Source organism: Choloepus didactylus, chromosome 16 (assembly GCF_015220235.1).
Source record: "Choloepus didactylus isolate mChoDid1 chromosome 16, mChoDid1.pri, whole genome shotgun sequence".
NCBI classification, from domain to species: Eukaryota; Metazoa; Chordata; class Mammalia; order Pilosa; family Megalonychidae; genus Choloepus; species Choloepus didactylus.
Window position 1 is genome coordinate 72556959 of NC_051322.1, and position 17080 is coordinate 72574038.

Here is a 17080-nt window from a genome sequence, read left to right on the forward strand (position 1 = left end):
ATGGCAAATTATCAAGAAAATTTTCCACTCTATTATCAGTAATTTTAGTACTAGGAGTTACTCAAATTACCTATATTGTAAACTTTCTGCTCTAAGATAAACACAGATGTTTACTAACAGATCATTTTGGTTATTCTGAAATCCTTTTCCAAACATACATATATAACTGTCATTTGTCTTCAGATATAGTAAAAACTATACACAGGAATACTACTTTTATAAATTCTGTATCCTAGGATTAAACCATGACCCCTATATTAAAGACATCCATGACCTACACAGAAAGGTAATTTTGATAATAAATGCTATCTGAAAGAAACAGAGAGGTGAATTTCAAATTTACCAAGTAACTATACTAATGCCCCAGTCTATGTCTGTCGATTCATGAAATCTAAGTAGAGATTATTATCTATTTATCATATTCTAAAAAAGACCTCTTACAACCTCCACTAAAATTGACATTCAGAAGCAGGAATTGAAAGGCAGACATAATGTTCTCTGAGGACACACAAACTGACTTCCAGGCCATGCAATTTAATATCAAACAAATGGCTCTGCTAACTCTGGAGTGCTGGGGTTTTTAATCCAAAAAGACAGGAAGCGTAATGTTAGCATTCCTTCCCATTCCTCTCAGCATGCTAAGGGAAAAGAAAATGCTCCCATTACCAGCAGTTAATATCTTCCTATATAGGCATCCTTTTAGAGAAAGTATATCATTTTAACTTTTTGTTGTGCAATTCCAGTCACGAGCTGATTCAAGACTGCCTTTTTTTGTTGACTTTTCCAATATTTAACTAGTTTCCAGTATTTCTTTAGAGTGCTACCAAACATACTATTTCACAGTCATATAAAACTAGCCTTATTTAGGCAGTTGAAGGTGTGTTGAGATACAAAAGTTTTCTTAAAAATGTTTCATATTTCTTTTAGGTTATTTTTTTAGTTACTTTTGAAATTAAGTAAGGGCCATCAAATGTCAATTAAAAGAAGCAATATCCATCCAGTTATCACCAAGCATCTACATGAGCAGAGGTGACATCAAAGAATAACGTGCAGATTCAGCTAAAGACAAAATGGATACATATTTAATGTTATACTCTGCATTAGAGCAGCAGCAAATTTACCCAACACTGGCTTATTCGGGACTGCTCAGAAAATATAAAAAATTTACCTATAGTTCAGTTTGTGTCAAAAAACATGAATAACTAGAATGGAATAAGTCCAAGAGACTAACTGATACGTTTCTTGGCTCATTCTCAAGATCTTCAGGACCCTCTCACTCCCATAGCAGTCTAATTCTAGGTCAGATTTCCCAGAAGGTTCAAATATATAGAACAATTCTTGAATTGTTCTGAGTAATTTAGAATCAGACTACTTCACAAATTATTACAGTGCAGACCCTGTATCCACCTAATCTATGGGGTTAAAGGTTCATGGAGGGAATTTACCCCCAGTTCAGTTTTCATCTGAAAGAACACATTCTCTGGCTACGTAACGCCAGGAATTGAGATAGCCCCAAGGTAAACAGCACACACGGAATAAGGAGATTCTCAGCCAAGGCGTTTTTCCATATGGGGCACTAAATCAATTATCAATGTTACTTATGTATAGCATGCGTGAATTTTAGTTCTAAAATATGAACATAAATCTTTTAAAATAATTTTTTTTCAGTAAAGCTTAAGTTTTCCTGCTATGCTAGATTTTTACAGACTAGCTTTATCAAGATTAAAGAGCTGTTAAAAGTTGATTTAACTTTATATAATGCTTAAACCTATTCCACTAATCTGCCAAGGGGAACAGTAGGATTGTTCTAGTTATTCATTTAACCTTCTTTCTTGCTAAAGAGAAAGGGCCTCTGAGGGCTACTTAATTAGTGGTGGTTAATAAAAGACAGGAATGTGATGAAATTCAGAAAGCTAAAAACAACAAAGAAAAAGTCTCAATTAAAATACTTGAAAATTCCAATCAGTTACGTTTTGATATTTTTAAGTACTTAACCATTTTCTTCATAGATAAGATTATAACCCATACAACCATTTAAATAACAGCAGTAGAAAAAACTTACAAAATGGGATAAAAGCTGCCCCTAAACTGTGGTCAGAACTGCTTCCTTGATAGGCAAGAAACCACAAGTACAGATTAGTCATTCAAGAGTTTATAAATTACAAGTCTGAAATGTGAGCCACTCCTAGGAAGACAGAAGTATGGGTAGAACCCTGCTGAAACTACATGTCCTACTGAAAACTACAGGGACATAAAAATTTAAAGTTAAAAACAAAAATTATAGGGACAAAAACCAGATCAGTGGTTGAAGAGCAGGGGGAGGGACAGAATGACCATGAAGGAACATGGGGGAATTCTGGGGGTAAAGCAACTGTTGTATATCCTAATTGTGGAAGTGGCTGACACAACTGTATGCATTTGTCAAGACTCACAGGACCATACACTAAAAAGAGTAAATTTTACTGCATGTAAATTGTACTTTCAAAAAATGGGGAAATCATAGGAAAACATTATTATTAAATATATTATTAGAGTAAAAAAATTTACATTCTTTAAAACAAATCATATGGAAGAATTTCCCTTCAAGAGTTCAAATGCTGGAAAACACTGGTATAATTGAACGCAATAAAAAACTTTTTCCCAACCAGTGAGAAATAAGGTAAAAATAGCTGATTTTAAGAAACATGAAGCTAATCTTGAGGTAAAAGATCATATAAAAGTTGATCTAATGCCTTTGGACGGCCTCCTTGCTTTCTCTAATCTCATAATTTTGTTTGGTTTCTATGAATGTAAGAAAAGTATTAGAAAGACAATTATTAGTAGAAAATATTCCATAACATGACTTTTAGATACTACAAAACCTATTAAAATAAAAAGTCAAACACTAAAGTTATATGTTTCAACTGTTATTTGAACAAGGTTCCTAAAGCCCAGAAAAGTGAAGGGACTTTGCTTTTTCCCAAGTCATCTGAAGCTCTAGGATCTGGGCACTATGCTTAAGGAGAAAGACCTTCTTTCTCTCTCTCACGGAAACCTATTCAACTAAGAAGAAGAAGATGTGACTAAGGCAGGCATCACGCTAAATGCTCTACACTCACAACCACCCATCTGAGGATGGAGAATCTGAGGTAGGGACAGAGGAATGAACAGGAAAGGGTGGAGCCAGGAACTGACCCCAGGCACTTAGCCAACGCCCACGCTGCCTTCTGACAGCACTCCTGGTCCAAAAAGGCTAGGACCAAACCTGCATTACCATGTCCAACACAGGATGAAGCACTCTACTAAGCCTGCATTACCATGCGCAACACGGGATGCAGCGTTCTACCAAGCATGCGTTACCATGTGCAACACAGGATGAAGCACTCTACTAAGCCTGCATTACCATGTGCAACACGGGATGCAGCGTTCTACCAAGCATGCGTTACCATGTGCAACACAGGATGAAGCACTCTACTAAGCCTGCATTACCATGTGCAACATGGGATGCAGCGTTCTACCAAGCATGTGTTACCATGTGCAACACAGGATGAAGCACTCTACTAAGCCTGCATTACCATGTGCAACATGGGATGCAGCACTCTACCAAACCTGTGTTAACATGTGCAACACAGAATGAGCCTCTCACATCTATTCATCTACACAGTCTTTTAGCAGCTCCTCTTTCAGTTTGGACTTACTGCCTGCAAGAGTTTCACGGGGCTTTTAACTTACAAAAGGAAATGGAAATACCTCGGCTCAACAGGAAAACAATTTAGAAGTGAGAAGAGGCTTCAGCAATCACCTTTCTAATCCAGTATAACCTCAGTCTCAGAAATGACCCTGACTTCTTTTTGGCAAAAAAAAAAACTGGTATAAATCCGAACATCAACTTCCCTCTTGCCTACCTCAGGATTCTGAGGTTTCATCTCTCTCTCATCCTTCAATTGAGTTTCAGAGGAAGAAGTACCTCTGGCTATCCATATTCCAAGCCAGCAGTTCTCAAACTTTTTGGTCCTAGGACCCCTTTACACTCTAAAAAGTTACTGAGGAATCCAAAGAGCTTTTGTCTATGACGGTTATAGTTATCAATATTTATTGCATTAAAAATTAAAACTCATAAATATTTTAAGTATTTATTAATTCATTTAAAAAAAATACTAAATCCATCAGGTGTTAATATAACTGACATTTTTATGAAATATAACTATATTTTCAAAAACAAAAATAAAGTGGGAAGGGTGGCACAGTTTCCCTTTTTGCAAAACTTTAATGTCTGGTTTAATAAAAGATGGCTAGATTCTCATACCTGCTTCTGCATTCAATCTGTTGTGGCAGTCATAGTCAGCCTCTGAAAACTCCATTGTACACTCTTGAAAGAATGAAAGTAAAAAGGCAAATAATGTCCTGGAATTACTTTTAAAGTAGTTGTGACCTTGTAGAATGCCCTGAAACGAGGGTCTCAGAGACCCCAGGGACCCCCAGCCACACTTGGAGTCACATCCTTCCGTCACTCTGACCTCACCAACACATCCTCCATGTGGTTTCACTGAGTACCCCTTCTCTAACCTGAACTCACAGCCTCAGTCCTTTGACTCCCTTCCATCACCAGCACTGCCCCACTGGCACCTAACCTAAAATCAAAACAGCAAAAAAGCCTTCCTAATGATTCTAACCCCAAGCCTTCTCTCATGTCACCAGACTTCTTGAAAAAATAGTTTTCACTGACTCTACTGTCTCACTACTCCTCTTTCTTTTAATTACAAAAGTAATATGCAGACATATTCTCATTTTTAAAAATTCAACAATAAATCACCACCCAAAATCCCAAACTCCTCCCCAGAGGTAAGCACTGTAATCCCCAGAAAATTCCCTGAACTTATTTTCAAAATATCAGATTGGATTTTCATTTTCTTGTGATTTGCCCCTTTTCAAACAGTTATATATATATATGTAATCCTGATAGAGGGTTCTGGTTAGATTCCAATTCTTTTAATGACTTAAATTATGGATAAAAGGATAAGTGCTATCAATTAGGTTATAAAATGAATTGATGCTCTTATACAAAGCCTATACTAACCTAATGTAAAAGCCATGTTGATTTGTTGGCAATACAACATAATAAGATAGAATGAGACTTATGATTAAACCACATATGTAACATCTTCACATTTCATTACCTAGTTGCAAGTGAACGCTGAACTATATTTGTATCATCTTAATAAATAATACTGCCTTTAGGGTTTATAAAACATGTTCACATATATCCTCTCTTTAAAAATTCACAACCCTTTAAAATTAACAGGGATCATCACTAACATTTTCTAGGTAAGAAAGCCTAAATTCTAAGAAAAAAAATTACTGGCTCAAATCTGAATAGCTAGAAAGATACACACCCAGAAACCACATATTTTCTGACTCAAATCAAATACCATTCCTTTATATCATGTTGAACAGTACACTGAAAATTCTAGGAGTATAAAAATACTGTTCTGTTTATTTTTGGAACTATGGAAAACAACTATCTCTACTTTCAAAGTTGACTAGAATATACAAAAATGAATTATGTATCTTCTGAATACACAAAACAAGATACACTATTTCTGCTTATTATACAACATAATTCCTTAGGAAAGCTTACTTAAAATAATCCCACAGTTAAAATTTACTAAAACCTATGTCAATATGTGGATGCATTATAAAATTAGAAACATAACATCTTAGATCCTAAAACATTAGACATTGCCATCAACAAGAGACCTAAGACCTCTAATCTAAAGATAATGCAACTACTACCGAAAATATATCAAACATACACAGAATATCATACATATATAATTCATAGATGTTGCCCTCTTATTTTAGTATTATCAATGAAATTCCTGCAAGGAACACATGGAATCAGGTGGAAACTTCTTAAACTTCACAACCAGAATTTTGAATAAAATTATTTAAATTATAAAAAGTAATAAACCTACTTATAGAAATAACAAAGTTTGTAATTCATTACTAATCTCACTAAAATGCTGTTTCCAAGTTCCTATTTTTCCTACAGTAAGGCAACTCCATAGGAATCCAGCATATTTAAGTGATTTCTTTATTATGACACATTGGGTTACAAAATGATAAATTGAACTTAAAGTCTCCTATAAGGACTGTGGATCTTGGCTAACTCAATTCCAAAAATAATAATATAGGAAAATTTTTAAACTATGGGATTAAGCCAATTTTTATAATAAACCTGGAGATTTAAAAAATATGGATAAGAACAATGATATTTTCTTCACATTTCACTCCTCCTAAATATAAAAGATAAAGATCCTCTCTCAACACATTCTCATCAGAAGACCAAGAACCCCAGTAAAATATTTCAGTACTCAAATTAGTCTAAACAGACTGTAAAGCTGCTTTCTGTTTCAAATATTTCTATATTTCAACATGTCTCTTACCTCTGTTTCTGTACATTGTGAATATCCCAATTTACCTGGAATAAAAATACAGAAAGTCACTTTCAAAATATTTTAGCATTTTTATCACTGATAAAAAATATTTGAGCTACTCTGGGCAAAGGCTCTATTAAATTATGAAAATGTCCATGCAAATGAAAAGTGCTAGAATGATCAATAGTTTAGAAGGTCCTGCTTAACAATTTAAGTTTAAATAGACCCAAATGAGGAAAAAAATATGAAGACTATGCTTAATTGCAATGAGTTCTAAAATATCCACACACTAAACATGCATAAATACAAATTAATCAAAGTAAAAATAAAAATGCATTTAAATTCTTGTTTTCTTTTAAAATACCATGAAGAGATAGGCATTTCCTCAAGTATACTTCTAGTTAAAGGTACAGTGATAATTTCAATGAAAGCAGAAATGTTTCAAACAAAACTATATAATTTAGTATATTCTCTCAATAGATGATCACGTAGAGAAAAACTAAATAAGTAATAATAATTAATGGCTGCATCATTAATTTAAAGCATCAACTTTAATATTTTCTCTTCATCATGAAAACACAATACCAAGAAACATATACCATTACATATTTCTGTCAGTCTGAGTGACTGAAACACACTTTTTAAAAAAAACTATTTTAAAGGAGAGTAATTTGTTAAATAGTTTTGACAAAAGTAATATTTACATTGGGTACTAGAAAATTAATTTCCCAAGTCTACACTTCTTAAATTTCATTGTCTTAAGTTCAAATATACATTTTTACTTCCACAAAATGTACATAGTACAACTTGGGACCTCTTTCCCTCACTCCAACACTATTCTTCTCCCTAAACTCCTTCCTCTCCCCAAACCACCACCCACTCCCACCCCTGCCCCTGCCCATAGTGGTGCGATCAGTCTGGTGACTTTTTTAATGCTAAACTAGAATTTACACACCCTAAGGTCTATGACGACACCAACAAAAAAAATCATAAATATTAAAGCCTTTTTGTATGTCTTCCACCTCTTAAATAAAAATAAAGTTGAAACCCACAATTTCTGACCACCTAATGATCTTGACTGTGAAATAACGGCTGAAACTGAGATAAGAAAACAAGGGATCATGGGTGCTATGAATTCAAACATATATCAGAAATAAAGAGTACAAGAATATATACATAAACTGGTTTAATATACAAGGGTTTCAATATATGTGGTTTAATAAATAACTTATTTTATTTGTTACATAAAATTATGTTATATAATTATATATAACTTACACAGTATTTATTTATATGATTGTTCAGACTATTAACATTTTGGGAAGATTAACTATGCTTGCCTCCTATAAAAATGGCAATTAACATAACTTAGGAAAGAACCGTTGGACAGGAACAGCTCAAGGAAGGGCACAGACTACCCTGCTGCAAACATCTACTGGAGTACCTACTCTGAAGAGGTGGAAAGAAGGACGGGTGGGAGGGAGGGAAAGTGTGGTACTGAGACAAGCCGTGACAGAGTAATCTCTTTAAGGGTACATGGGTTTACAGCCTCAGTAGCATACATTCTTCAAGTAAAGAGAAATGCAAAGAAATCTAGAATTTTATGTGGGAGGTTTGTTGTTGGTAGTGGAATTGGTGAAAGTTCAGAAACTATTTTGTATAATACATACGTTCATTTGCAGCACTGGGCAAATGAGTGAATACACTGGTGTTGCTGGAAACCCTGATCCACCCTTGGGAGAAGGAATATATAAACAAAAATGTGGGACAGACAGCAAGAGCCCTGTGGGGATGAGCTGGAACTAGAGGTATAACACGATTACAAAAAAGCCATGTATTTCCCAGTTCCATGTATTTCCACCAAAAGAGTGAAAAGCAATAGCACCCAATTTTGCAAGAGCACACCTAGGCCCACTCCCCATTCAAAGGAATCAGACTGCTGGGGAACATGGCTGATTTCAGGGCTGGGACAGGAAATTATAAGATAAGCCTGGAACATCTATTTGTACCAGAAAGAAATGAAGTGCCTCAGAGAATGATAGAATGATGTCAAAAGAACACAACAGTCAGACTGAAAGGGCTCCCACTGGCCAAATTTGAGACAAGTTAGGCATCAAAATTAATAATGACAAAATGGATTAGAGCACACTGAATTAAAAATCCACAACTCTATACCAACACTACAAATGTGTTTTTAAATGTGAGTTAGGGGAGGAAAATGTGCTTTTACTTAGGAGATAAATACTGAAGAATACAGGAATAAAGTGTCACGGTGTCTGCAAATGGTTCGGAAAAGCACACATACTCAGATAAAAACATAGGACAAAATGTTAATTGGTGAGCCTAAGTGAATAGTTTATGGGTATTCACTGTACCATTCTTGCAATTTTTCTTCATATTTGAAATTTTCCAAAATAAAACATTGAGAAAGAAAAAAAAGAGTATATGGACTTTGATATATAACAGATCCTTTCTTGTTTCTTGAATCCTTTCACTGCAGTAATAGAGGGTCCGAGCCCTAAGAATTACCAGAGAGGAAAGTTCACTCCTTCTTACCCAATCAGAAGCCCTCCCGAGGGCAGAAGCTTAACAACCGGCAGTGATATCAAAATTTTACTTCAGCAAAGCCCACATCAGATCTCCCAGAACCTACTAGGTAGTTAATGGATTTTTAACAGCAGCAGAGCAACCATGCCTGAACTTTTCCATGGATAGGAAAACTGACAGTTGGGTAAATCCAATAAAAAGTTTTAAGTTTGGAGTTTACAAATTAGAAATAGTCACTGGAGTTTAAATGTACATATTTGTTACAATTAATGGTATTTCCACAAAGACCTTTATAAAGAATCTCACCATTCCTAAAATTCTAAATTTACATGGCCTTTCTACTAAAAACATACATCATTACCAGAACAGCAAAGCCATGAAATAAGATTTATTTTTTCAATGATCTCTATTATAAAACTGCAAATGCTTTCCGATGGGTACCAAAAACTATTATGAAGAAGGCCAAGCTACTGGCATCTCTGATTCTCAATGTACAAATAAATTTAAATGCTAATCAAAAAGTATTCACAAGGAACAACTTGTCTTGATTATTCAATTTGAGCAACTGATGAGTAACTCAGGAAAATATGGAACGGTCGTAAGTATGAAGTGTTCCAACCACCTACCTACACTACTTTCCCTGCTCCAAGTTCCTGCCCAAAATCTGACCCTGGAATGAAAAAATCACAAATACATAACACAAGAGCTTAGAGGAACCTTGAAAATTCTCGTTTTATCCATTCATTTCACATATGAATAATCTGAAACCCTGAGAAGTCAAATTACTTACACAAAATTACAGAGTCTGTGACATTGCTGAGTGGACTCCAAGTCTCCTGACACCCTGCCAGGCATATTTGTGTGGTTTCATTATCCTATTTCTCCATTCCCTATTGCAGCATCCAGTGGGGGAAGAGGAGGGTAGGAGGGTGGCTGGCCTGGCAAACTACCATTTACAACATTGTTTCCATGGAGAACTGCATCCCTCCATTTAACAACACCTTCTTCATTGGAAACTGCCAGTTTACCAACAAGGGATTTTCATTTTACAAATCTCGATTCTTTCCTTAAAGGCTGGCCACTTCTGTTTTAAAGAATCAAACCTAAGAAATCCCTCTAAAACCTACAAACTTCTTCATCTTCTACAACTTCAATAATCTAAGCTGATGGTAGGCCTTCCCAAGGTTTCAGCTTGTTAAATGCAATTAGTTCTTTCAATTAAATAACTGTATTACATTAAGTTTATCTAGAAGGATGAACTAACAATATGAAGTATAAAATAAGAAAGAATACCCAATATGGCATTTAAGCATTAAGTCTTCAAAATATTTCAACACTATCAAAGAAGGACTCATATACTAGGAAGAGGGATGATTTGCACAGCAAGCTAAGAACACAGCTCAGGGATTCCCAAAAGGAGTTGACATTTTAGGAATGCCACAAGAATCAAGGCTATGTTTCAGACTCTTCTTTTTTTAATTCTGAAACATCTGATCTGCTCTTAAGATTTACCAGATGAGTCTCCTCATGCCTCAGGAAATAGAAAATCCAATATCCTCTTATAAACTGATACAGAATGGCTTTCACAGAAACAAACTAGTCCTGGTATAAAATCTCTATCATAAAGAACTCATCAATAAGTTCAAAACTGTCATCTTTAGCAGATACTTTACATCTTAAATGTTGATAATCAGATAATTTCATTCAGCAGGTCTGCTCAATAAGTTACCAGGGAGAACATTCCATTGAGTTCATCCTAGAAGGCCCACTCAAAGCCATAATTGTCCAGGATTAGACATCACATAGCACACTCTCTCAAAGTTTCTCACCTCAGTGCAATCATAAATTCTGATGGATCACAAAACTATGGTGGAAATTAGGGCACAGGTGCAGAAAAAAATTTCAGGTCAATACACCAAGAAGAAATAACAATCATAAACATTTATGCAGCCAATCATGGTACCCCAAATGCATGAGGCAAATGCTGGCAAATCAGAAGTGAGAAAAAGAGCCCTCCAAAATAAAAGTTCAAGACTTCAATATACTAAGCTCATCAATAGATAGAACATCTAGACAGAAGAAGAATAAGGAAACAGAGAACTTGAACAATATGATAATGAACTGGACCTAATAGACATATACAGAATATACTCCCCCAAACAGCAGGATATACATTCTTCTCAAGTGCACATGGATCAATTGCCAGGATAGACCACAAGTTGTGTCACAAAATTAAGCCTCATAAATTAAAAAAAAGATTGAAAATATACAAAGCATCTTCTCTGATCATAATGGAATGAAGCTGGAAATCAACTACAGGCAGAGAATTGGAAAATCCACAAATATATGGAAGTTACACAACACTCTTTTAAACAATCAGTAGGTGAAAGAAGAAATTACAAGGAAGATTAGTAAATACCTTGAGATGAATGAAAACGAGAACATAACAGATCAAACTTACGGGATGAGACAAGGCAATCATGAGGGGAAATTGATACCCCTAAATGCTTGCAGTAAAAAAGAAGAAAGAGCTAAAATCAAAGACACAATTGCACATCTGGAGGAACTAGAAAAAGAACAGCAAACTAAACCCAAAGCAAACACAAGGAAAGAAATTACAATGATTAGAGCAGAAATAAATGAAATAGAGAATTAAAAAAACAATAGAATGCATTAACAAAATGAAAATCTTGTTCTTTGAGAAGATTAACAAAATAGACAAACCCTTAGCTAGACTGACAAAGAAAAAAAAAATGAGAGAGAAGATGCAAATAAACAAAATCAGAAATGAGAGGGGTGACAATTGACCCCACAGAAATAAAAAGGATCATAAGAGGATACTATGAACAACTGAATGGAGCAAATTAGACAACCTAGATGAAATGGACAAGTAACTAGAAGCACACAAACAACGTACCCTGACTCCAGAAGAAATTGAAGACTTAACAGACCAGTCACAAGTAAAGAGATTGAATCAGTCATCAAAAACCTCCGAACAAAGAAAAGGCCAGGACCAGATGGCTTCTGTGCTGATTTGGATGTATTATGTCCCCCAAAACACCATGTTCTTTGATGCAATCTTGTGGGGGCAGAGGTATTAGTGTTGACTGTGTTGGAATCCTTTGAGTGTTTCCATGGAGATGTGACTCAATCAACTGTGGGCAAGACCTTTGATTGGATAATTTCCATGGAGGTGTTACCCCACCCAATCACTGAAGCCATATAAAAGAGCTGACAAACAGAAGGAACTCAGTGCTGCTAAAGCCAAGAGGGACACTTTGAAGAATGCACAGATCTGAGAATGGAGCTGGAACACAACATGGGATCAGCCACATGCCTTCGCAGCTAACAGGGGTTTTCCAGATGCCATTGGCCTTCCTTCGGTGAAGGTATACTTGTGTTGATGCTTTCATTTGGACATTTTCAAGGCCTTCAGACTGTACCTTTGTCACCAAATAAACCCCCTTTATATAAGCTAATCCATTTATGGTATTTTTGCATAATTACAGCATTAGCAAACTGGAACAGCTTGACAGATGAATTCTACCAAACATTCCAAGAAGAATTAATAACAATCCTGCTCAAACTTCTCCAAAAAAATGAACAGGAGGGAACACTACCTAACCCATTCTGAGGCCATCATCACCCTAATACCAAAGCCAGATATTACTACAAAAAAAGAAAATTAAAGACCAATTTCTCTTACAACAAGAGATGTAAAAAACCTTGACAAAATGCTGCAAATCAAATCCAACAACACATTAAAAGAATTATACACCATGACCAAGTGGGTTTTATCCCAGGTAAGCAAAGGTGGTTCAACACAAGAGAATCAATTAATGTAATACACAACATTAACACAACGAAGGGGAAAAGCCATTTGATCATCTCCATTGATGCACAAGAGGCATTTGACAAAATCCAGAATCCCTTCCTGATAAAAACACTTCGAAAGATGAGAACAGAAGGAAACTTTCTCAACATGTTAAAGGGAATATAAGAAAACCCACAGCTAACATCATACTCAATGGTGAAAGACTGAAAGCTTTCCCTCTAAGAATCTGGAAAAAAGACGAGGATGTCCAATGTCACCACTGCGATTCAACACTGTGCTGAAAGTTCTAGTCAGAGCATTTAGGCAGGAAAAAGAAATAAAAGGTGTCCACATTGGAAAGGAAGAAGTAAAATTTTCACTATTTTCAGATGACATGATCCTATATAGAGAAAGTATCATAAAATCTACAACAAAGCTACTGGAGCAAATAAATAAATTCAACAAAGTGGTGGGGTACAAAATCAACACCCCAAAATCAGTAGTGTTCTATACACTAGTAATGAGCAATCTGAGGAGGAAATAAAGACAAAAAATCCATTTACAATAGCAACTAAAAGAATCAAATATCTAAGAATAAATTTAACTAAGGATGTAAAGAACTTATACATGGAAAACTACAAAACTTTGCTAAAAGAAATCAAAGAAGATCTAAATAAATGGGAGGATATTCCATGTTCATGGGTTGGAAGACTAAATATTGTTAAAATGTAAATTCTACCAAAAAATGATTTATAGAATCAACACATTCCCATCAAAATTCCAACAGCCTACTTTGCAGAAATGGAAAACCCAATTATCAAACTTATTTGGAAGGGTAAGGGGCCCTGAGTAGACAAAAAAATCTTGAAAAAGAAGAACAAAGTTGGAGGATTCATATTTCCTGTCTATAAAGCTTATTGCAAAGCTACAATGGTCAACACAGAATGATACTGGCACAAAGTTAGCATATAGACCAATGAAATTGAACTGAGAGTTCAGAAATTAACCCTCACATCTAAGGCCAATTGATTTTTTACAAGGCTACCTAAACCACTCAATAGGGAAAGAATATCCTCTTCAACAAATGTTGCTAGGAGAACTGGATATCCATAAGCAAAAGAATGAAGGAGGACCCTATGTCACACCATATACAAAAATTAACTCAAAATGGATCAAAGACCTAAATGTAAAAACCAGAACCATAAAACTACAAGAAGAAAATGTAGGGAAGTAATGTCAGTATCTTTGTTAGTATTGGTTTCTTAGAATGTACACCCAAACAACAAGCAATGAAAGAAAAAAACATAAATGGGAACTCCTTAAAATTAAAAACTTTTGTGCAAAGGACTTTGTCATGAAAGTGAAAAGAGAAGCTACCTATTCAACAGGAGAAAATAATCGGAAACCACATATCTGATAAGGGTTTAATACCCAGAATACATAGAGATCTTACATTTCAACAGTAAAGACAAACAACCTAATTTAAAAAACAGGTAAAAGACTTGAACAGACATTTGTCCAAAGATATACAAATGGCCAGAAGCAGAAGAAAAGATGCTCAACATCATTAGCTATTAGAGAAATATAAATCAAAACCACAATGAGAGGAAGATGACGGCATAGAGAGGAGTGGAAACCATTAGCCCCCTGGAACAACTAATAAACAACCAAGAACAACTAGTAAATAATCTGGAATAACTGGGGGGGGGGGTGGAATGTGACTGTCCACTCATCATACACCATCCTGACTTGGGAGGAATGCCCAAGATCACAGCATAAAATCTGTAAGTAAAAACTGCAGATCCGAGCCAGGAGCCCCTCCCCTCACAGCTCAAACTGCAAAGCCCTATGGTGACAGACAGCAGCACTCTCTGAGCAAGCGAATATAACTCAGCTAAACTCGAACTGGGGTTTTATTAACAAATGTGGACTGCTCAATACAAGCTATGAATCCCCCAAAAGCAGACAGAGGCTTCTGCTGATGACTGAACTTGGAGAGTCAGAGGACCTCTCTGAGGGAGGGGGAGCCCAGAGGACCAGGTGCTATCTCTTGCCAACAGGTGAAACTGAGAGGGGGCTCCACACTGGCCCTGAAGGGGGGCTTTCTGCCCCTTTTTACAGTCAATGGAGAAAGTCTCAGTCATTTTCAGTTCCCAGTACTCTAACCCAGACAAGGGTGGAGATAGCAAGGTGACAGAGACTACTGAAATGCAAATAACCACTCCCTAGGGGGTGTAGCTTCCCTAAGAGGAAAGAGGTGGGGCCAAGTTCTACTACCAGCCTCCCATTCAGAACCAGACCCAGAGCCTGGGGGAAAACAGCCAGGGACCACACCTCCTTACACCAGTCTGGAGCTACAGGCTGACAGGCACCACCTGCTGGGCAGAAAAGCACAGTGACTTGAGGCCTCACAGGGTGTATCAATCTTCTAAGACACACCCTCAGAGAGACCTAACACTATTGCCTCCTTCCAAGACCTGAGCCTGTTCTGGTCTGGGAAAACCTGATTGGGGTAACCAAGGAAACCAGATGCCTAGACAACAGAAAACTACAACCTACACTAAGAAAAATGAAGTTATGGCCCAGTCAAAGGAATAAACTTACACTTCAACTGAGACACAGGAATTTAAACAACTAATGCTAAATCAATTCAAAAAGTTTAGGGAAGATATGGCAAAAGAGATGAAGCGTATAATGAAAACACTAGGCATACATAAGGTAGAAATCAAAAGATTAAAAAAACAACGGGCAGAATCTAAGGAAATGAAAGACACAACAAAAGAGATGACAGACACAATGGGGACATACAACAGCAGATCTCAAAAGGCAGAAGAAAACATTCAGGAACTGGAGAACACGGCACCTGAAAGCTGACACACAAAAGAAGAGATAGAGAAAAGAATGGAAAAATATGAGCAACGTCTCCAGGAACTGAAAGATAACAAGAAACACAAGAATGTACACGTCATGGGTGTCCCCGAAGGAGAAGAGAAGAGAAAAGGGTCACGCAAAGGAGCAGATGGAGAAAAGAATGAAAAAATATGAGCAATGTCTCCGGGGAGGCGGGGCAAGATGGCGGACTGGTGAGCTGTATGTTTTAGTTACTCCTCCAGGAAAGTAGGTAGAAAGCCAGGAACTGCATGGACTGGACACCACAGAGCAATCTGACTTTGGGCATACTTCATACAACACTCATGAAAACGTGGAACTGCTCAGATCAGCGAAATCTGTAAGTTTTTGTGGCCAGGGGACCCGCACCCCTCCCTGCCAGGCTCAGTCCCGTGGGAGGAAGGGCTGTCAGCTCCGGGAAGGAGAAGGGAGAACTGCAGTGGCAGCCCTTATCGGAAACTCATTCTACTGATCCAAACTCCAACCACAGATAGACTGAGACCAGACACCAGAGAATCTGAGAGCAGCCAGCCCAGCAGAGAGGAGACAGGCATAGGAAAAAAACAGCACGAAAAACTCCAAAATAAAAGCGGAGGATTTTTGGAGTTCTGGTGAACATAGAAAGGGGAAGGGCAGAGCTCAGGCCCTGAAGCTTATATACAAATCCTGAAGAAAAGCTGATCTCTCTGCCCTGTGGACCTTTCCTTAATGGCCCTAATTGCTTTGTCTCTCAGCATTTCAATAACCCATTAGATCTGTGAGGAGGGCCCTTTTTTTTTTTTAATCCTTTTTTCTTTTTCTAAAACAATTACTCTAAGAAGCCCAATACAGAAAGCTTCAAAGACTTGCAATTTGGGCAGGTCAAGACAAGAGCAGAACTAAGAGAGCTCTGAGACAAAAGGCAATAATCCAGTGGCTGAGAAAATTCACTAAACACCACAACTTCCCAAGAAAAGGGGGGTGTCCGCTCACAGCCATCATCCTGGTGGACAGGAAACACTCCTGCCCATCGCCAGCCCCATAGCCCAGAGCTGCCCCAGACAACCCAGTGTGACGGAAGTGCTTCAAATAACAGGCACACACCACAAAACTGGGCGTGGACATTAGCCTTCCCTGCAACCTCAGTTGATTGTCCCAGAGTTGGGAAGGTGGAGCAGTGTGAATTAACAAAGCCCCATTCAGCCATCATTTCAGCAGACTGGGAGCCTCCCTACACAGCCCAGCAGCCCAGAACCGCCCTGGGGGGACGGCACTCATCTGTGACATAGCACAGTCATCCCTCAACTGAAGACGAGGGGGTGCACGGCCTGGAAGAGGGACCCACTCGCAAGTCTCAGGAGCCATATGCCAATACCAAGGACTTGTGGGTCAGTGGCAGAGACAAACTGTGGCAGGACTGAACTGAAGGATTAGA

General features: G+C 37.2%; 1 protein-coding gene across 3 annotated transcripts in view; it reads right to left on the reverse strand.

Moving 5' to 3' along the window:
- SPIRE1 (spire type actin nucleation factor 1) overlaps positions 1-17080 on the reverse strand; it is a 286381-nt gene that overhangs the window by 250887 nt on the left and 18414 nt on the right. For 2 of the 3 annotated variants that reach the window (XM_037805905.1, XM_037805906.1), the window contains exon 2: positions 6426-6460. The exons of the other annotated variant lie outside the window; for it this stretch is intronic. In XM_037805905.1, coding sequence (XP_037661833.1) covers positions 6426-6460 — 35 coding nt within the window. The remainder of the gene's footprint in view (positions 1-6425; positions 6461-17080) is intronic. 3 annotated transcript variants of the gene reach the window in all.